This window comes from Plectropomus leopardus, chromosome 10 (genome assembly GCF_008729295.1).
Source record: "Plectropomus leopardus isolate mb chromosome 10, YSFRI_Pleo_2.0, whole genome shotgun sequence".
In the NCBI taxonomy this organism is placed as follows: domain Eukaryota; kingdom Metazoa; phylum Chordata; class Actinopteri; order Perciformes; family Serranidae; genus Plectropomus; species Plectropomus leopardus.
This window is the reverse complement of record NC_056472.1, coordinates 12,091,996-12,114,248: the sequence shown is the minus strand read 5'-3', so window position 1 is coordinate 12,114,248 and position 22,253 is coordinate 12,091,996. Positions and strand designations below refer to the sequence as shown.

General features: G+C 39.7%; 1 protein-coding gene across 1 annotated transcript in view; it reads left to right on the top strand.

Moving 5' to 3' along the window:
- LOC121948703 (ephrin type-A receptor 6-like) overlaps positions 1-22,253 on the top strand; it is a 212,386-nt gene that overhangs the window by 148,884 nt on the left and 41,249 nt on the right. The window contains exon 6 of the mRNA XM_042494107.1: positions 20,986-21,110. Coding sequence (XP_042350041.1) covers positions 20,986-21,110 — 125 coding nt within the window. The remainder of the gene's footprint in view (positions 1-20,985; positions 21,111-22,253) is intronic.

Genomic DNA, 22,253 nt, shown 5'->3' with positions numbered 1-22,253 from the left:
AAGACAGGACATATGAGTAGGACAAAAAAAAAACTAAGGCTGTGGCAGTTAAAATGTAGGACACAGTGAAGAAATCTCACAGCTCAGAGGTTGAGTTGTTGTGAATGCAGGTCACAGGATACAGGATGGTAATTGGGTTTCTCACACCAAAGTTTTACCTCCTGGAGATTATTGGCAGTAATAATGAATTCCTGTGAGCTGAAATTGAGGAGAGGTGGAGCAGCCTGAGGTGAAAATAAACATAAGCTGGCAATGGTAGAGAGGTACAGAGTGAGTGACTGTATGCTCATAAAGACACAAGCGTACAGTTATTGGTGGAACTTGGGGATTACCTGGAGAAAAACCACAAAGCTGCGGTTTCACTTTAGTCACAGCTGATTTCAAAGTAATGGTCATGTTTTGACTAGACAATCACTGCAGTGACTGCTAAATTGGCTGTGATTTAGGAACCTCTTGTACTTGTTGCGTTTGCTTCTCCATCTCACATGGAGGTGGATGGAAGCTATCAGTCAGGGAGCAATAGGCAGTCCACTTAGAGTTGTGTTTGCATATGTTTTTTAACTGGTGTGTGATTTTCAATGGAGCTTTTGCTCTCTTCACTTTCCCAGAAGACTGTGGAGAATCGCCTCAGTGGTGGCACCTCCAAATTACTAACACCCTGCATGCTTTTTCACTTCTTTGATCCATTCCCCATTGAGGAATAAACCTTTAAAGCCAGCATTTTGCAGTTTTGTCCTCACATGGATACATTTCAAATCATCTATATATGTTTAATTACCTTTGGGATGGTGTTACTCACCTAGACATACTTACATACATACATATGACTGTCTGCTCCGAAATTAAAGTTAAGACTTGATGGTGCTTTGTAATCCCATTTTATAATCTTCTGGCTCTTGTGATTTGAAGTATTTTTGTTAAATGAATGTAAACATTGTTTTGTTTACTAATAAAGCTTTCACATCAGGAACCCTACCTATCCAGGCACACCTGACCCTAAAGTTTCTGTGATCAGTGTGAACACTGTTGATGTAACCAATCTGTGCCCCAGTTTACTTGAAAAGGTGGTCTCAAGTAAGGTTCATGTGTAGTCTGGTACTGTGAGCAACAGGTGTGAACAACAACTTAACCAAAACACAGTAATGGACTGCTAATTAATGCAACTACAAGGAAATTTTAATCTGTTATTAAACAGTCTTAATTGAATACTGATGCCTCCATATTAGACAGCAATGTAGCCCACTGCCGACAGACCAAGATCCAGCTTTGCTACCACCTTCCACCTGCAGACGGGGCTCTGGCTGGGAGTGGAGAATTCTGCTCATGACAACAGTGGCTCTTGATATTGGTACTCAGATGCAGCAGTGTCTGCTGTAGATAACAAAATTGTGACGTAGCTGATGACACAAGTGTACTCGCGTACAGAGCAACCTTACTAATGTGAAATCATAGAAGCAGCGAAGTGGTGAGGGGTGGCAATTGTAGCCATATGGCATGGTATGAGTTGATTGTGCCCAAAATGACAATGCCCTAATATAACACCAATCATTCCTTGTACCTATCCAGCTGATTCTCATTTCCAAGGCGTCAAATACAGCAGCTTGATCAGGGGCCCCGACATCTGATATCAATGCACAATGCAACCTTTTTGTATCTGTGCAAGACTGGACTTTCAATTAAGTCCAATGTAAACCCACCCGCTTCAGGTACCTATGTAAAGAGTACAAAACTGGGTGGCAGGTGTGTCAAATAAACACAAAACTTCAACCAAGAGGCCATTATATGTGCCCTGCATGAAACAAAAGTCAGTGATGAGCTGTTTTTATGCCCAGGGGTCAGCAGTAGTTGTGGCCGGAGGCATTTTTTCCTCTCCCATTTTTGTGAACGCAATATCTCAAGACAAATAGAGGGAATTTCTTCAAATTTGGCACAAAACTCCATCAAGGTTCAGCTACTTAAACTTTGATGGTTATTAGTTAAAGGTCAAGATCTCGTCCACCTAATTCTCATGAATGCTGTATCTCAAGACAGCCTTGATGAAAGGTCCACTTGGACTCAAGTGGTCAAAGGTCAAATATTAAGGTCACTGTGATCTCACACTTCATTTTTTTTCCATAGCTCAAAAATTCATGAGTTAATTTTGACAAAAGTTCACACATATCTGATTGTATAGATCATCTGTGCTGCCAAGGGGAAAATGTGTGTGAACCATCCATGTTTTGGGTGTAAACTTTAAAGCATACAAAGGCAAGGCGGTAATTCTAACATAGTAAACATCACATAACATGTACTCACATGAATTCACATACGTCATGTGACTAATGAACTTACTTACAGTGAGGTTACATAAAAAATGTACTTATATTAACCCAAATTATGATGTTTTTCTAAACCTAACCAAGTATTTTAGTTTCCTAAATGTACATTTCCTGTGAAGAATAATGTGTTATTTATAAGACACTGTAGTATTTGGCCAATGACCAAGCTGCCATATCTGACGAGTTGGGTGTTAGAACGTGTTGACCTACCTGACAGATTCTTTGCCGTCAATGCAAGCATGTACAATTAATATTGATAAACGCCTTGGAAGACAGTACATTATTGGTAGGGGTGTTATGTGTCCTCATACAACTACACAGATGTAGGACAAGGATACAGTAAATAGAACATACAACAGGTTAGAGACTGATGCAACATGCTGAACAGTGCAGAAAGGAGGAACCCAAAGCAGGATGCAAAAAATAGGATTTAAAATGCAAGATGCAGGATACTGGAAATAAGATGCAACACACAGCGCTGTCACGGCTTGTATTAACTGTCCCAAGCAAAATATACCTACATGATTATATGGCATCTGTTGTGAGAAGAGAGAAATAAAATACCAAGCACACACACAGCTTTGAAATCAGTGTGTGAGTGTGTGTGTGCGTGCATGCGCGCGCGGGTTGGTACGTGCGTTTTTGTTTGAGTTATTGCATTTTTCATGAACAACACCTGTGTGTATTGACTAATTACATTTTCTCTTTTCATATGGTTATCCATGTTAGAAGGAAAAGCAAGCCTCCACTGTTACATGTAAGTATTTGGGGATTTAGCTGCGATATTGTGCCTTGAAGATTAGCTTTTCTTCTCTGGATGTTTAAATATGAGAGTTAAAGCTTGGCTTATTGTTGTGGGAGTTTGGGCAGGAGTGTGTGTAGCTTTGCTGCGTTCACTTCTATTTTACTTCATCCTGTCCTTCTGTACCCTAGTGAGGTGTTGCAGCGCTAGGATGCATTCTTGCATCATTTTCTAAGATATACTGATGCACATACATACATACAATGGAGCTAAAAGCATACAGACACCCACAAGGTGAACAGCAGTTTCAGATACAGAACTTGAGCTGAGTGAATGCTCTTCTTTCCTCTTTGTTGTTCAATCATTGCCGTCCCACCACACATGCACACATTCATAGAGAACTTTTGTACAGAGAATGAAAGCAATGATGTGAAGTCAAGAAGTGTGATATAGATGCAGAGAGAAAGGAAGAAAGTCTGCGTGTGTGTGTATTATGACGTGCATGTGTGTGTACGTGGGTGCACGAGCGTGTGCATCAGTATGACAGCTTTCAGAGCAGCACTTCTTGGCCAGCTGATTCTCTCCCATCTGAGATCCTGAGTGAGGATTATAAAACCAATCAGCAGACGGTGATTGCTGCAGCCAGCCTGTGATTGGATCACAACCCAGTCTCCTCCGTCAGCTCTGCAAAGAGAAAGAGTGAGAGAAGCGGCAAACGAGACGCAGGGAAAGAAAGAGAGGCGAAAAGAGATAAATAAAGAGAGCCGTCAGAGGGAGGCTAGTGGTGGGTGGAAGAGAAAAGAGACAGAACATAAGATCAAGATCTTTGGTGTTTCCCATCAGCCTTCACTTTCCAAGTCATATTTACTACCACCAGCATACAGCTACCGTTATATGGACTACTTTCAATCTCCTCACTTCCCTCTTCAGCTAAAAAATGATGCATAATACCCAAATAGCACACGGTTCTGCTCTACATCCCAAGTTAATTATGCAGGGCTTCCAGAATATGCTGTATGTCCTTGTTATCCTAGTATGTTAAATGAAAAGTCTCACCTAAAGTAAAGTAAAGCAGCAAGGTAGAGACCCAAGTCTGACAGCTGTTTCAATTCACATTAGGGTTTAAGTGATGAAATGGTGTCTTTTTTTTGTCATGTATTTTTCCTCGAATGGCTGATCTTAAATCAAGGATGTTAGTCCGGTAGTTTGGGCTCCTGACTCACAGCACTAAGATCTTAAAGGTACAGTTGCTACCTTTTTGAAAAGAACTTTGCGTCATATGTGCTGAAACTGTCACTATATTCTAAAAGAATCACACAAGACAGATAGTCTCAAAAAATCACATACCTCCACCTCTTCCGACTGCCTCAGATGGCACCAGAAATAGCCAATCAGAGCCAAGGAGTCTCCAAAGCAGCTGTCATTCATGTCAGTCAGTGCATGTACTGTGGTCAAACTATCAAACTAGGCAGCGCTGTTCAAATATGAATCAAGATTCTGTCACTGCATTGCCTATTTCTTACCTTAAATGTTATTTGAGATAATTTAGTGAACTGTTTAGCTGTAAAATAAAAAAGTTTGTGACCCAGCTGCCATGTTTGATACATTCGCTTGTGCAATTTGGTCTGCCTAATTATGACTCTGCAGTCGTGAACCCTCACAGTCTGCTAGGAAAGTGTAAAGGGCAAAAGCTGCATTGAAAAATACTTGAAAAAGATCATGTGGAATAGACCTCTTTCATCTATCAGAACAATTTTGCATTTTTAACCCACCGCGGTGCTTTATGATCACATTAAAAGCTCTCCAATGGCAAACCATGCAAGGAATTTATTTTAGAGCACACAGTTGTGTTGATGTAGTCTCTGGGATTAACAATTCCTGGCACCTTTTTTGTTAAATTTTAGGTTTTTATGCCTCTTTATCAGCCAAAGCCATGGCCGGATTTATTATGTTTTCAGGTTGTCCATTTGTCACAATCTTGTGAATGCGATATCTCAAAAAAGCCTCAAGGGATTTTCTGCAGATTTTGGCTCAAACGTCCACTTGGACTCATGAATAAATAGATTAGAATTCGGGCGTGGAAGGTCAAGGTCACTGTGACCTCATAAAACATATTTTTTTCATAACTCAAGAATTAATTGAGTAAATATGACTTAGATAAATATGACTAAGGTCAAAGGTCAACTTCATCGTGACATCATAATGCTCTGCGAAAACACTTTTCTGTCATTAATCAATATGCTGATTCAGCAACAGCAGGGGAGACATTTAGTCAGATATTGAATTGGTGACATCGTGAAACTGTGCTGATTGTAGAGATCTTGTGTGCTGCAAGGGGAAGATATGTGTAAAGCGTCCATGTTTTCACAGACATGGATGTAAACTGTAAGAGAAACTTGACTTGTTCACGGAGGCACACAATCACGAGCTGGTCATTTTAGTTCATCTTTGTGCACTTGTTGCTGTGTCTGTAAATGTCAATCCTGCAACACTTCTTCAAGATGAGTCCAAGGTTGTACTGTGTTATGTAATTAGTGTGAAAAGCTGCACCATGCCCACTCCGAAGGCTTTGTTTACAGGTCTTGCTGGCTCTGTTTTGACCAATATGGGAGTTTGAAGACTTTCTGTATCCTGATAACTACTTTATACCTAAAGCTGTGTATAGTCATTTTTATCCAGTATTCAAAGCATTTAAATGAGCTTTTTCTTCAGTTGAGTTATAATAGATTCAATAAATTCATGTATGAAGTGGCCAGACATTTAGCACAATGTATTATTCATTAACAGTGAAAATAACACAGGCTCTGCATCCATGTAAAAGTGGGCTCAGGTGTTTATAATGGTATGCACTGTACATAACAGGATGAGTGTGTGTGTGTGTGTGTGTGTGTGTGTGTGTGTGTGTGTGTGTGTGCGTGCGTGCGTGTGCTCATGTAGACATAATGAATGTGTGCATCCGCGGTAAGATGTTAGCAGGTGTTTGCTCACTGTGTTTGTTGGCAGGTTTGTTCAGCTGGCTTCCCATGGGGCTTGATGTGACCCGGGGCATCTGTTGCCCCCCTGCCCATTTTCTGCCCTTCAGCGCCCTCTTTTATCTTTGCCCATGACCTGCTGCTACCACACACACACAACCACACACACACACTCACATTCATACACATATAAGCTCAGACTAGTTCAGTTTGTGTAGAAAAACAACAGATGTGGAGTTAAACAATGAGCTTACAAAAGGCGATTGTCATAAATACTAAATGTCTGAACTTTGGCATATCTGCATCTTGCTTTAAGGGTGGAGGGTGATGGTGACAGAATATTCAGGCTGTTAGAGATTGGAGTTGAATTTAGTTACACTTTTTTGGATGGAAGTGAGAAACAGAGGGGTGATAAGGGCTTCAAACAGTGAAAATGAGGTGAGGAGGGGCATATTAGGACAGCTGGGCCCAGTGGGGAGATCTGTGCCTATGTTGGCCTTGTATCTGTTTGTTTGTTTGTATTCAGGTTGCAGCATACAAATACTCACCTGTTTAATATGGGTAACGTCAGATAGGTGGGCCAGGGACAAAGTCAGACAGTTAACACAAACTTTAAGGACACACATAAAGGATTAGTGTGAATTACTTGAGAGAACAATATGAAGTCCCAAGTAATTGATATGCTTTAGTGCAATGTAAAATTGCCCTAGGGCTTATCTTTTGTCATAGCGTTACATGTCCCTGACAAAAGCGACAAGAATAATTCAAAAAAGGGTAATTTGTTCAGGGACAGAGATGCATTTGTTTGAGGAGATTGTATTATAGGATAAATGCCATTTATTGGGATTAACCACTGACACTGATCTATTGTCATTACTTTTTGTAAATAAGCTTTCTTCTTGTGCTGAAGGTGCAGGAGGGCTGCATTAACATGGCTATGATGACAATGCTCAATATGTGGTCTTTACTATTGTGGCAATCTTTGTATGGATTGCCAAAAGCCACAGCCCCGATAGAGTGCTTCAGGGATGACAGCTTTTTTCTGTAGGCTGATGCCCAATTTAGCATCACCCTGATTCCGTCTTCAAAAAGCCTCTGGAAGTTTTCCATCGATTCTGGATTAATGCAAAAAAAATAAGCTTTGATGCAAACATACATTTATGATACTTGTTCAGCAAGTTGATCTTCACACATGAACACGAATTCTTTGATTTTGGAAGCCCAAATGCAATCCCTGGAGGTAAAATGCTAATTTTTGGCTTTAAACAAACTGCTGTGTTCTGTATGACGACATTGTGTGGTCTCATTGGTAGAGACCACCTGTTTAAAGACATTTAACAGTTTCAGAGTTCAGGTGCGGGGTATTTACTGACACATTACATGGCAAAGAACTAAACAGCCCGTAGTCATTCTGAAGTCGCCTTTTTTGCAGTGCCTTCAGTGTAAGAGCCTGAGGCCAAAAACCAACTTTTGCATCCGCTTTTCCATATGTTATAATACGCCGCTGGGCGGTCAGACAGCACTTTTCATGGCAGCATGATATACGGACGGGCAGTGTTAGGTGAGAATGTGGCAGGATGGAACCTGTTGCGCATTCTGTTTTTTTTAATTCTGAAGCTTCACCGTTCAACCATGGCATGCTCTCCCTCTTCTTTCTTCCTCATCTTGATGATGTCTCGCATTTGATAGTTCATTTTTACTTTGCTGACGTTGTAAAACTTGACATGACTTAACTTAATGCATCAGCTTTTCAGTGTGAATTGCTTTCCTTTCTCTTCAGCGGTGCAAAGATGTTATCGCTCCGCCACAACTGAAACTTTCTGTCGTTTTCTCGCACCACTTACAGATGGTTTTTATTTAAAGATGATTTTTACTTTCTTCATTATGTGTAATCTCTTTTCTTAATGAGTTGTACACCTCTGTCTGATATCAGGCAAGCGCAGTGGGGTCTCTCCCTTTACTTTTGCACCATGTGGAGACAGTCAGTAGATTTTGGGCAAGCAGGAGGACACCATTAGCGTAGTTCGGTTTAAGTGGGTTTCTGCAGTTATGTGATGCTTTTCCTCCGAAAGTTTTCCTGGATTGTAACTTTTTGAAGCATGAGAAGGTGGTGCATTATAGAAGTATAAGCAACATAGCTCTCATGCCTGTCAAATGTTTTGTTGAGGACTTTATACAGTTCTGCCTAAAAAGAGTATAACCCTGCTCTTAAAAAAGACTTTGATCGCATAAATTCTTCTTGTTTGATATAAAAAATTATAATTAAAAATCAAGTAGTCCATGAAAATGAAAAGAATAGTTCTCCAAAAAAGTGCTTGAAAGTCTTTGAATTTAATTTTGTAATATCTCTATGAACTCTGGTGATTAAAGCTTAATTATGTAAGGTACATGAATGTCTGTGGCCAAATATCATGGCAATCCTTTTAGTAGTTACAGATATTTAATTCTAAACCCAATACACTGATGATGCATTTGCATAAAGTAAACTCAGTGCTGCTCAGATCAGAAATAATAGTGTTGTTACACCTCTTTTTAAAATGTCACAGAGCTCCAGGGTATAGCCATGAGTAATTCATACATTATAATCTCTATCACCACAAATCTGTAACCCAGTTAAACTGCTTAGTATGTCCTTCTGAGCGGTTGCCGATTGCCAGATTTCACGTAAACCTTCTTGCCTTTTTGCTTTTAGTTTTGAAGGCTGTCACTGAGCTGCCCACATGTACAGTGTTGTGTGTGGCCATATATCTTCTGCCAGCTCCTCTGAGCCCTCCAGACATACAGTAAGTCACCTATTCACCAGTCAGCGTTAAGAATAGCTATTCCCCAGCATCGCTATTCAGCAGTGTTCAGTGCAGGTGGGGAGTTTGAAGGAAAAGAGATTAGCTATTTCTACTCCACAAAATGATTTATGCCCAGACTTTTATCAGGAAGCTTCTTCCCCCCCTGCAAAGATCATTTCCCCTGACTTCACCTCACAACGGGAACTATTTTAAGCATTGGCTCATTAATACAAAGTGATTGGATTCATTGTTCTGCAATCCTGATGGATGTTCTCTGAAGTTTCCTCTCTCTCAACTCCCACCTCAATCCCCTCTTCAATCTTCGGGTTGAATTTCCTCCTAAGAATGCGGCCCCATTGTCTTCTGAAAGTTAGATAAATCAGTTGCCAAAGCCTTTTGTCGCTTCAGTTCATTTAAATGAATTTGCATTAGCCTCACTCCATAAAGCCATTCATAATGACAGCAGTTCTGACTTCAATCTCTGTAGACCTTTATCCATTTTAACAACCATTGAAGACACACTCAGCTTAAGGTCTTACACTTTATACTCCATTTCCACAGTGTATTCCAATATATTCAGAGTGAGACATCAAACACAGTGACAAGCTTTCTTTTATCGAGCGCACCCTGCCTCTTTTTCTTAAACACACTGTGTACCCGACTACATGTCAGTTTCCACTCATGTCTGTGTTTGCGTGTTCCTCTCATGTCAAACATTTATGAAACTGTAAAGCTATAAGTACTGTAGGAGTGATTTTAGCATTTCAGTGCACACAATTTTCAACTCTTTAAATAATGCTTTTATTGATTCGGTAAGAAAAATCAGTGTCCACAGCAACCTAAATCTGACAAATAGAGTTATATGTACATATGATATCAGATGGTAAAGATGGTAACATATATTACAAATTACAAATTATCCAGAAAAAAAGAAAGAGAATTAAAATTAAAAATTAAAAAAAAATCATAAACAAGATACAATCACACAACAGATTCTCCATATATCCCTGTGAACCCACCCTCACATTAGTTCACCTGCACAGGATACAATTTATATACCATAGCTAGATAGATAGATATATTACACAAAGTCAATATGAGGTAAGTAATGGTATCAGTTTGTCCCACTTTTTCTGGCTGCTATATTGAAAGTATCAGCCAGTACAAAATGTTTTGTAGTCGACTAATGTAAAGCACCACCCTAACAAAAAAAAAAAAAAAAAACAGGAACCAGAAACATCTCTGCAAAATGGCATTTTCTTTGTTCCATAAAAAACACGAAACTGTGACCTTTTACACATTCGCAGAAGTTGCGAGTGATTGGCCCAAACAGGACCTGCATTATTTTCCAACACGTTTACTGTCACCCTCTGCATTATGGGTGCTTTGTGAGTCCATGCTGTCTTCAAGCAGTCCTCCATGACCCATCCAGACAGCATTGTATCAGTTGTGTGGGCTATTTTAACTCTAGATGGTTGACTTTGACAGCAGGGTTGTGTACGGATTGCTCTGCCTGAAATGAGCTCTATAGGAAAGAGCGTATTGCCACTCTGCCTGCTGTGTGTTCTGCTGCAGTAAGTCAGCTCTGGGTGCTATAGGAGGGTCGACTGCTATTTATACTGTACCTCCACTGCAGTGGCACTCCACTCCTCTCCCTATGCACTCCCATTCAGAGAGGAGAGGAGGTTTTGAAGCCTTTGAAAGTTTTTATTCTGTTCTGATAGGCAGTGCTATCATATTTATGTGTAACAAGTCAAAGTATTTTCTTTTTCAACAAAACTTTGGTTCCTGTATGCATAAGTGTAGATTTTTGGGAGGACACAGAGGACACGTCCCCCTTAGTATTTAGAACATGTGCACTGTCCCCCGAAATAAAAAAAGTAAAAGAAGCGGAAGACTTTTACCTTGACTACATTAACGACATACACCATGAACTGATACTGAAAAGGCACAGAGTGGGGAAGAGGTGGGGGACTTGAGCCACATGAACTGGCTCAAGTCAGACTTGGGTGGCAGATCTGAGGACTCAAGATGCACTTGATTAATGTTGTAACTGCAGTTCATCAAATGGCCACTTTAGGCTGGCTTCAAAACAGAATCAATTCCCATAGACCTCCACATTAAAATGCCCAATTTTATAGCCGAAATTAACAGCCTGCTACAAAAAAATGGTTTTAGTCTCAATGACAAATTTCAACGGTTTTGACGACTGTCCAGGGAGAGAAGTTATTTCTATATAGCTCACACATGTACATTTTATTAGGGCTGTAAGTTGCACATATTTAAGGGCAGGGCTGCTTGAGGGAAAGGCTGTCTGCAAGGTGTTGCTACAGTCTGTGAGTAAGATCCAACTTTTGTCCAAATATGGTCACTCCTGGCTCTAAAAATATAAGATGGCGACAGTCAAAATGCCAGACTTGAGGCTTCATAGTACACAAATCAATGGGTGGCATCACAGTAGCCCTTTATTTAAACAGTTTATGCCTAAAGATATGTTGAAACAACACCTATGTCCTTTCATGGATGTGTATGAACTACTGAAATGCATATTCATTACCATCAAAACGTCAAATATACCATCATTGTGAAATCTGAAAATGTTTTAATAGAATCAAACAAAGGCAAGGAGATAGTAGTATGGCATTTCCGGATCATGTTTAAAAGAATTGAAACTTGATTTAAAGTCATGCAGCCAAATGTTTGGGGTTCTTTTTTAGAATTATCAGACTTCATGTATCAACATGTTTTCTATTGATTTTCCAAAATGCCTTCACACATTATTTAATTTATTTTTTAAATTTATGTAAAATAAAAACACAAGTGTGTGTTTTATGTGACAACACTAACCTATTGAGAATGGCACCTCTTCTTCTAGGTTTAATCCTAACCCGTGAGACCATTATGCACATCGACATCTGTGTCTGCCCATATCTTTGTCACTTTCCAATACTGAATTCTTGGTTTCAACCATAATGAAGCTTTTAAGTAGCAGCATGAGAAGCGGGCAGGGTGTTAAGGACAGGGACCGGCAGGGAAATCAGCTGTCAGCGGCCAGATACTTCCGTTCTTCTCATTAATTACTTTTGGGGAAAGAGAGGTTGAGGCCAAATGAGTATTGATTGTGGTGGGCCAGTATAGGGCCGGTTTCACTGGCCTTTCCCACACGTCATTGCCTCTCCACGTCCCCATTAAGTGGGAACAAGAGGGATCAGTGGCAAGCTGGGACCCTATTAAAGACGAGACCTCAGAGTGTCAGACAGGCTAGCTAGCACACAAACCCCCTCTACGAGACAACACTTCTTTTCCCTTTGAATCTGTCTGTCCGTCCATCTTTTAATCCATCTTCCACTGCTTTAGTGCCAATTGTCAATACGACAATAAAGGTTTTAATGATACAGGCTGTTGCAAGTGAAAGACCATCCAAAGTCAGACTTTGTCTCGATAGGTGTCTTAGATGTGCTTCTCTTTTTTTGTTACTTTCCCTACTTCTATTTTCTCAGTCTCCACTCACCTGCCACAACTAAAAGCCACAAAAAGACAGTGGAAATAGCTCTGAACTCGCAGTAAAGTCTCTTTCCTTTGCTCTTTTCCACTCCGCCTCCCCGATCCATGCTTTTGTTGCGTGACTGATGATTTTAATTACCTGTTAACTCCCCGTACTCAGCAGATACACATGATAAATGGTCCGGGTGACTGTTGTAACCACCATCTGGATGGGGCAAAGGAGTCTAAGGAGCTTTTCTCCACTGTCATACTCAAGACAGCCACCACAGCAGGGGGGATTGCAGGTGTACCGAGGGAGAACAAGATACTGTCCCAGTTTAGATCCGGTTGACAGCTATTTAGTGTCATAGGGGTCACATCCATTTTTCCTGTCTGAGACCGCAGGCAGCAACAATATGCCTCTAGAAAAAAATAAGAAGCCCATATCACCACAGTGGGGAGACAGATTGCTGTAGAGGATTGGCCAGCAAATTGCAGCACTTTATATGGAGATTGTAGAGAGGGAGTTGAAGGGGGTATGCTACCATAGGTACACAGTGGATTGGATTTAGCAGCAGGTATTACGTACCATGCACAGGTGCTATGCAATGACCAGTATCATCTTTGAAGACTGAATCTGAAGCTCCCAAAACTTCTCCAAGCAAACATGCTGCAGAAGTGCAAGCTTGGCAGAAATCTGCTGGTAAAATATGATAGCATCCGGGGACGGGAAATGGAAAGTTACCAATATGAAAGCTACTGTTAACAAAGGCTGTGTTCAAAGGCAGACATTTGATTCCCCAATAAACATGAGAAGATCCTGAAAGCAACTCTTGAAGGGGACACTAGAGGTGCAGCCAAAAGTACCATTACTTTTATTAGATTGTCTGTGATGATGACTCTATCACTCACACATTACATTAAAGTGTTTTTGAGGATGTGAATTTCTGTTACAGGAAATCCACATAAGACTTTTCATCCTATCAGTCTGATCCCTGAAGGGAGTTCTATCCAGTTAAAGAGTACATAAAAAGTGCAATCTTTGAATCTTAAAAACACATTATTTGGCATCTATGCTTACAAGTTTGGGGAACATTTTTACAGTATTTAATATGAAATAGTTATATACACTTATTTCAACAATATATTAAAGGGGGACAAGTTATGTGTTTCCCAAAAACGGGGGTTCAAATCCCCCCTTCTCCTATATCACCCTGTCTCAGCCCACAGTAAGTTCTACCCATGGCTGCATCAAAGAGGAATCCTTATTTTTAAACTGACAAATTGTAATTTTTACACGTTTTTGTACAGATTAAACCAACAAGATACTGCCATAGACTATATAAATAATGGACTTACCTACCATGACGTCACCCTTTGGTTTGTGGACTGCTATTTGGAGCCTTGAGTTCGACATTTCAGTTGGCATCTTGTTTTTTTTGGAGCAGGATGTGACCATATTTTGGTGGAGGGGTTGGAGTTTTGGAGGGGTGGATCTGAGTCAAAGACAATAATGACTCATATACTGCCTGTCACTCAAGTGGCCCAGCTCTTAAAGATGCATTAGTTTGGCCCTTATAAAGTAAAAGGGTGAGTTATTGAAATAATTCCCCTACACATTTGTCACGAGTGTTAAAATTAGCTATAGAGACCAAAATATTTTTTTGTGCCACACTGAAAACATGTTTATTTCATCTGTAAAGTTGGGCATCTTAACAATGGGCTTTATGGACTTTAATCTGTTTTGGAGCCAGGCTCAAGGCAAGTCAATGAACTGCAGTTTTTGGCACTCCCTTATTGGCTTAATTCCTCAGCTTTGTATCCCATTTCTAGTTCTATATTAAAAGGCCCAGTGTATAGGATATAGATTTGCAGAAATTGGATATAATATCCCTATACTTTCATTAGTAATCACCTGAAATTAAGAATTGTAGTATTTTTGTTACCTTAGAGTGCGCCATTTATATCAATGTACAGAGCAAGTCATTGTCCAATGAGTCAGTCATGCTGTTTCTACAGAAGCCGAGAACAGAGAAAATAAACCCTGACTCTGAAAGGCCATTCATGGTTGTTTTTGTGTTGTCCATGGTAGTTTTCCCTCATGGCTTGTGCACTGCTGAAGTTTCGCTTGGTTGCAATCTGTAACCTCACCACTAGATGCCACTAAATCCTACACACTACACCTTGGATACATAGACATGCGATAGATATCAATCATCTTCTAATCTAAGTCTAAGAAAGCTGGAAACTATTCCTCAAATACCTCTCTTGAGAGCCCAACAAACAGGCAAATATTGCAGAGAGATCTAATTCTCAGGTGGGTATCACAGAGGTCAGCGCTAATGAGGCAACAATTCCAATTATACTGTGCTCGATTGATTTAAGCAGATCAGTCACTTATTTATACTCTATAATTAGACTTAGACCCAACAGTTTGTTTGACAGTCAGGTCTCTGTGATGTGCCCTGTGTGTTTATGCATGGAGTTCATGGCAGAGAGCAGATGACCCAAAGTGCAATGGGAATGACCTCCAGCATTAATGAAGGGTAACGATGATAGTCCCCATAGCAGACCCCATGTCACTTTAGTTTTGTCTTGTGCTTTGTAAAAGCAGCACACACAAAACTACAGTTACTTACACACACACACACACACAGTAATTCCACAAATGTGACGGTGCTCCAACTGTTTACTTGAGGTCTCAGTGGTAACATTGAGACAACTTAAATTCATTCATTCCTTGAGTTCCCTGAAACTAACTGTGAAGTGTTTCTGAAGCACGCCACGCACTCGTCGATGGCAGGCGGCACTTTAATTCAAGTCAAATGAATTGAACTAATTTGAATCAAACCAAATCAAATTCAGGTGAACTGAATATTTGTGCAGCATGCGTGCACATGCTTGTATTTTTGTTTCGGTAAATCTTTTCATTCTGTTCACCCACAAAGATGCAAGCTGAGAGAGCAATTTGGGTCAGCCGCAAGACAAACACAAGCAGACACCTAAAAAAGAGACAGACATATCAATATGACTGTTGTAAACAAGAGCACCTATATTGTGTATGTGTGTTTCTCTCTCACTCTATCTCTCTATCAGCAGTGAATCAGTGGAGTGTTAGGGCATCGTTTAAGCTCTTGCGCAGCATCAATACTGGCTCTATTGATTTTTTCAAACAGTTAATGGAAGCCTTTAGGGCAGGAAAGCTAATTAAAATCATATGCAGGTCAAGCTCATTTAAAGACTCCCCATTAGTTTATGTTTAGCTTAACCACGCTTGACTGGAAAATCCATCCATCGGGCAACGTAATTGACTGGTGTTTCTAATGGCTTTCCAATGCTCCCGAGTTCCTCTGGCAGATTTCATGCTGCAGCTCTAATAACCCACATACAGAATCATTAAAGACGCTTGCTGCATGTCCTGTATCCTCAAAGTGTCTTGCTGATGCCTGGAGACAGTAATGTGATGTGCAACCACAATGCACACAAAGACAGACACTCTGTGGTGTCTTAAATTGTGTCTAAGTGGAATCATCGTGATAAGATGGCACCAGATGATGTCTATACTTTTTTGTCACGAGTCTGCAATGACTGTTTAGATAAATATTTTCCACAATAGAAAGCATAATATTTAGTTGCGTAGACGAGTTTTCATCTTAGCAATGCATTTTTATTGTCATTTCAGGTTATAAGGGCTTCTTCTCCCCTAACTGTATTTATGTAAAGGTCTGTTACATTACACTTGAAAAAAAAAAAAAGAAAATTTGTCTTGACTTTAAAATGTTAAAATGTTGTTGAACTTGTCTTTTCATTTTTAGTCAACTTAAAACTTAAAAGCAGCCTGGACACTAACTTTTTTACCCACTGAACAAAAATCAAACCCTCGAAAACATCTGGATTTTGTATTTAATGACAAAGGTTACAATCTCGTTCACTCCCAGGACAAGTGACTCTGCAGTAGTCATGGGTATTTAGCTCCAGCTCAAATCTGATTAGCAGTAATGGAAATACAATCCATGGGTGATCCGTCTCTGTCCAGGCAGCACTTGAACAATGTTCAAATTTAGTAACATAAATAAAATAGAAACAACCTCTGTTAGCATTTTCACTGGTCTCCATGCTGCTTTCCACTGTTTACTAACTCTGTTTACCAGCCAGTTGGTAATCCTTTACATAAAACACACTTTAGGTTGTAAAGATGGCTCAATTAGAACAGCTGTTGCTTTTACACGATTGTTGTGAATAAGAATTTCTGAGTGTCCTGTCATGATGAGTTCTGTCTTGACGTGCAAGCACAGCTGCCACATTTCCACTGGCGGTTATTTTCTTCCAGCCAGACAGTGGTCGTGCCTCACAAAGAAACATATTGTTTTTACACGCGTCAGCTCTTGACTGTTTGTGTGTGCACACGTCTTGTGTGCATTTGTTTCCTGCAAACTGTGTTCCCTTGTTTGCTCTCACAACTCATGTGAGTGTGCTCTGTGCAGCGCCTTTCAGTGGGAGGCTGATTTGAATCTGTGAGTCAGAGGGAGATTGTATTTAGGCTGTGTTTATTGTTCCCTATCAGGGGCCAATATGCTAACAGCAGATGCCAACCATCTTGCTGTGTCTTAGTTTGATGCCTCCACTGCATGACTCTAGCCGCACACCACACCGCCCTGCCGCCACGGTTGTACCCAGCTGGCATAAGCAGAGCAGGAAACCTCGCGACGTCGCAGCAGCTTCAACAGAGTGGTTCATTAGACAGAGTTAGATCAGATAAAATCCCCCTGAGATGAATTTTCTCTGCCACTGAGGAGAGACGGAGCAGAGGATATGAGCACGCTCTGAGTAAAATGGGCATATGAGAGGTTATATGTAATAATAACACCTAATGAGATGTCAGCAGCGTTGCCTTATTGTGCTGCTGGAAAAAAAGAGGGTTTATTTTCTACTCCAGATTCTCTCTTTTTTAACATAAAACTTGCACATATATGCACCCACATACAGTAAATCCCAACATGCACGTGTATAAACGCACACACCCTGCTCTTTGAGCTTGTTGATTATGCTGATATTATTAGCCATTTTCACTCACGCATGATATTATGTTGTTCTATTTTTGCTAACATTTCAGACAACCTACGAAATTTTAAATGGCTATTAAGTTGAAGGTTGTTAAGGAGAAGTCAAGCATTAAAATGCATTTGATGTAAAGGTGCAGGATGCTGAAGAAAACACCTAACACCTCCAGCCCTATTTCATCCATCACCACATTTTGATCCAGCTAAAATGTATAACCTGAGTTGTCGGTTGCTTGATTAACTGCATGATTTAGTCATTTATAATCACAGTAATTATGAGCTGTGCGTGTGAATCATGTCCAACGTGTTTGTGATGCATTTCCGTAAAATGAGAGCTGTTTTATAGATATCCCTTTTCTGCAGATACTCATAATTTTACTCTTGCCAATGCACATAACCACATTTTAGACTAAAATACAATCACAATACCACTTAAGATATTAAAACTGTATTCTTATCTTATCTAATTTAAGTTTCCTCCAAGCACCATGGGAGGAAACTTAAACTCGTCTTTTGAATACTCACGTCTGAGTCCTCTTTGTGGCTCAACTTTTATCCACAGAATTTGAGTATTTCTGCTCTTCTTCTGCGTAACATCGTTTTAAAGCCATCCTTAAATCTCCACGTCCTCAATTCCCTTCCAACCAAGCTCGAACTCTTCACCTTTTTTGAGTTCCTGCTTCCTAATATACTGAAAACTAATTTCCTCCCACTCTGAGTGGGGAGGGGGAGATTTGGAGATGTGCAGGAAAAGGAAGGAGCAGAGGACAGAGAGTTAAAGACCACGTATGAAGATATGAAGCGATAACGCCAGCGACAGATGGAGAGCAAACGGATAAAAAGAGGCAGGTGGGAGAGGAAAAGAGAGGCGAGGAAGAGAGGGATGAAGGGAACAGAGGTGTTTGCTCTCTATCAGATTAGTAGCAGTAGGTCTCTGGCTAACAAGCTCAAACTCCTACAGCTCACAGCTCTCATGTCCGACCCCTGACCCCAAGATTCTCCTCCGCAGCCCACAAACCCTAAACCCCCTTCCCTGATCCCTCCTGCCTCCCCTAATACCTGGCCTCAGCAGCTCAACAGCTTCCTCAGGCACTTTACTGTAGAATTAATGAAAAATAGTGTCAGTAGCATCATTTTACCTTGAATACATGTGAGAAAAGCAGGCCTACATTTTATATCCACATAATGAGTCAGCTTTGTAACATTAGATGATATAATATACAATAACGACTCTCAGGGCAGTTACATCTGCTGACCTCTCTTGGGAGCTCAGCGCAATTATTTACCCAGCAGAAATTCATAGAGCAAAGCTAATGCAATCCAGTCCAAGAAAAGAACATGTTACTTCTTTTTAGTTAAAACAGGATCCTCTTACGGGAGAAGGGAATCGCTGTGTGGATGTCTCTTTTCCCAGTTACTTCAAACGACTACCGCCTAGTTCCATATACAATAAGTGATTGTCGGTATAGATGTGTGAGGTTGGACAGGTGTTAATCAACAGTGTGTGTTTCATATGCACAAACGTTGTCAAATGTTGGATTTCATGTTGTGCTATAAAGTCTCATTGTATACTGGCTGCATCATAGCAAAACTCCTTGCTCTGTATTCAGTGCACATTCTTATCAAACTGACTGCTTGCTGAGGTCAACTGGTTCTTCCCAGATCAACGAGACTAAGAGGCTGCAGCCGTGCAGCTCTGTGAGGCTGAGCTGAACATCAGCATGAAACATGCTTACAGTAACAATGTTAGCTGATATTTAGTGGATAATGGTGAACATGGGCATCACCTTACTGTAGCTTAGCGTGGCGCAAACTGCTTGTGAGTTTACTGTGTGAACGTTTGTGCAGTTATGCAAATAATTAACAATGTGAAAGCAGTGAGGAATAAAAACTATATTTTGGGAAAGGTAAACAGCTGCAGTCTTCTTTATATGACATATGGACAGATTAGGTTTTTGATTTTTTACAATGCTAAGTAAAAGTGTTATATTTTGTCTCTGAGGTAATAATGACCAAAATATAACGATAGCACCAAAATATATTACTGTCGCAGTGTCTGCTAAAACACCCTGTGGACAATACTCAATAAGTATTTGTAACTCACTGCAACTCACATTGAGCACCAAAACACCTAAATACACTAAAAAAAAGAAAACTTTTTGACAATGACTTTAACTGGTGAATTCAGTTTTCTCAGCTCAATTTCAAAGCAGCTATGTTAATTGAACTTGTCTACTTGATATGATAAAAATTAATTCTTTATGGGTTATAGATTGAAGTAATTATTTGAAGCTGCTTATCAGTTTTCTTTTTTGGCGTGCAATTTTTCACAATTGACAAAAGAAGTTTGTTTTTTAATGTCAGATATGGTGTTCTCATACAAATGTAATGCATGAAACTGACTCAAGGAATAAGCTCAGAAATGGTTAAAAAAATAAAAAATGTTCTGCTATTTTTTAGAGGGTTAAAGTGGATGTCATTATTTTAAAGGTATTAGGTCCAAAACCAAAGTGCAGGACATTAAAGGAACAACTTGCTGCATTAACTCACATTAACCTGACACATTACAATTCCATTTTAATCTAATCCATTACCAATGGACCATGCCAGTGACCCGCAGCATAAACAACACAAATAGTTTCCAAACTTCAATTAAAACTAAATCAACAACATTGTCTTATTGGCCTCTTAGCCTTTGATTGTTTGTGTTGTCCTTTCTTTCTCCTTGTGTATCTTTAAAATGAAATAAACCGGGTTCTCCACTGCCTTCACTGCCCTATACTCATGTTACTTTCAGTACTTTTGTCTCAGTGTCGGTCCAAGCAAAGAAGTCTCTGATCATACTTAACACCATTTTATTGCTATTTTCTATAACTAAACAACCAACCACAGATTATTCCTGTATACACTGGCGTGCACATGCCCATGGTCATGTGATATGCACTTCAGGTGTGTTAGTGTGGTTAGAGATTATTCCTGAATGGGTTCTCGATGCCCGTGTGTGTGGAGATTGTTTTCATCTCAAAACTCCACCTCAAATTAAAACCATTTATGTGGATGTGGCCCTAGATGTCTTTCTTATCCTTTTTTCCTAATTTTCTATAAATGTAAGCTTTTTTTCCGTAATTCAAAACTTTATGCTCTTAACTGCAATTTCAGATGAAGTTCTAGTTCAACTAAATATATCCACAGTCAACAAAGTGTGTGGCTGATTCAGTTCAAATACATTTAAATAAGCATTGAGAGGCACCTACAGAGCTGCATCAAGCACACACTTCAAAAATCACTCAGTTTGTATCAAAATAAGGTTTTGGGGTGTTTTTTTGCTGTTTAAGTCTCTGTAGAAAAGCAATTCAAAGGACTGAAATTGTGCAATAATGTAAAATTAGGTACCTTATGAATTGAAATTTGATTTGCAACTCAGTGATGTTTGTATTTGCACACACTTTAAAGCAGAGTGTGTATAAAAAAAGTATCTAGCGTTCCCACCTGTGTGAATAATTTTATAATAATATTTTATGCACTTTATTCATCATAGAAACTCACCAAAGATGGCCAGATTCACTGAATTCTTGTGACTATAGTAAAGACACTGAAGCTGATGTCAGTGTGTTTGTGTTTAACCAGGTCCGTCTCTGGTTGGGACTTTGAAGAAAGACTGGGCCTCTCCAAACAGCATCGCTCTCTCCTGGCAGCAACCTGAACAAACAACACTACCCATCCTCGACTACGAGATCAAATATTATGAGAAGGTACAGTCACTTCTGCTCATGTCCATGTCCAGTCTAACAATTTAGGGCGTTACTTTTGGTGTAGATCCATATTTTGGCTGCAGAAATAGTGATTTTAGGGACTTGATTAACAATTATTTCAGCCAGAATGTTAAAGGTCCTCAATTCATCATTTCATTATTTATAACAGCATATTTACATATTACAGTGGGCCTACAATAGGATGAGGGGCAGCCTTAAGTGCCTTTTTATTGTGCATAGTACATACAATACTAAGCTATTAAAAATAACTATTGAAAGATTTACATTTCACATATACATCATGTTTTAATGTTAAACATACATATGGAAGACACAGTGAATCAGCACAAGTTAGCTAGTTTACATGATCGCAGGAGGGCTCATGGGTAGCAGAAAGCCATCATCAATGTTTGGTACTGTAAATTAAAGGGTTGTCAGCCATCCTGCAGTAAGTCTGAGAGCCTCCTTTGTGTCACGGACCTGCTGATGAGCCATGAATTATAAGACTTTGTACAGATATTTCAAGGTCTTCATGGTTAAACAACAACATCTGGCCTCAGACCAAAAAAGTGATGGTGTTTCCTGATTTACTGGCACAACAATGCTGTCTAATCATTAAACATTCACATAAAACACTGTCTTATGTGGATCAAATCCTGCTAAAATTCATGATTTTTACTAAAATAAAAAGATCTAAAGCATGAAAAATGAAGCCCTTCTGCACAGCATCATTAGAGATTGTTTGTGCATCCAAATAACTTATTGCACTGCTTTTAATTATTGTTGGATAGAAATAGTATATTTGGTTGTAGATTTATGGTTTTGATATTGGTCATCAGTTAAAGTGTGGCTTTCTCAGTTTAATTGTTTTTCTTGAAAATTCATGTAAGTGCAAACACAAAATTTTGGTTGAGTGCCCATGTCACAAAAAGTTTTTGGGGGGTTTGGGGTTTTGGGGGGGTTTTTTTTAGATGCAAGCACAATTTTAAGGCTGCACAGCAATTTCTGGAATTCTTAGAAATAAGAATGGAGTTTGGATCAGCTTCTATAATAGCAAACCTCATCAGCTCCTCTCATCTCATCAAAAAATGGTCCAAGCCATTTCTCCTAAGAGTAAAATTTGCTTCCCCCGCCTGCAGTTTA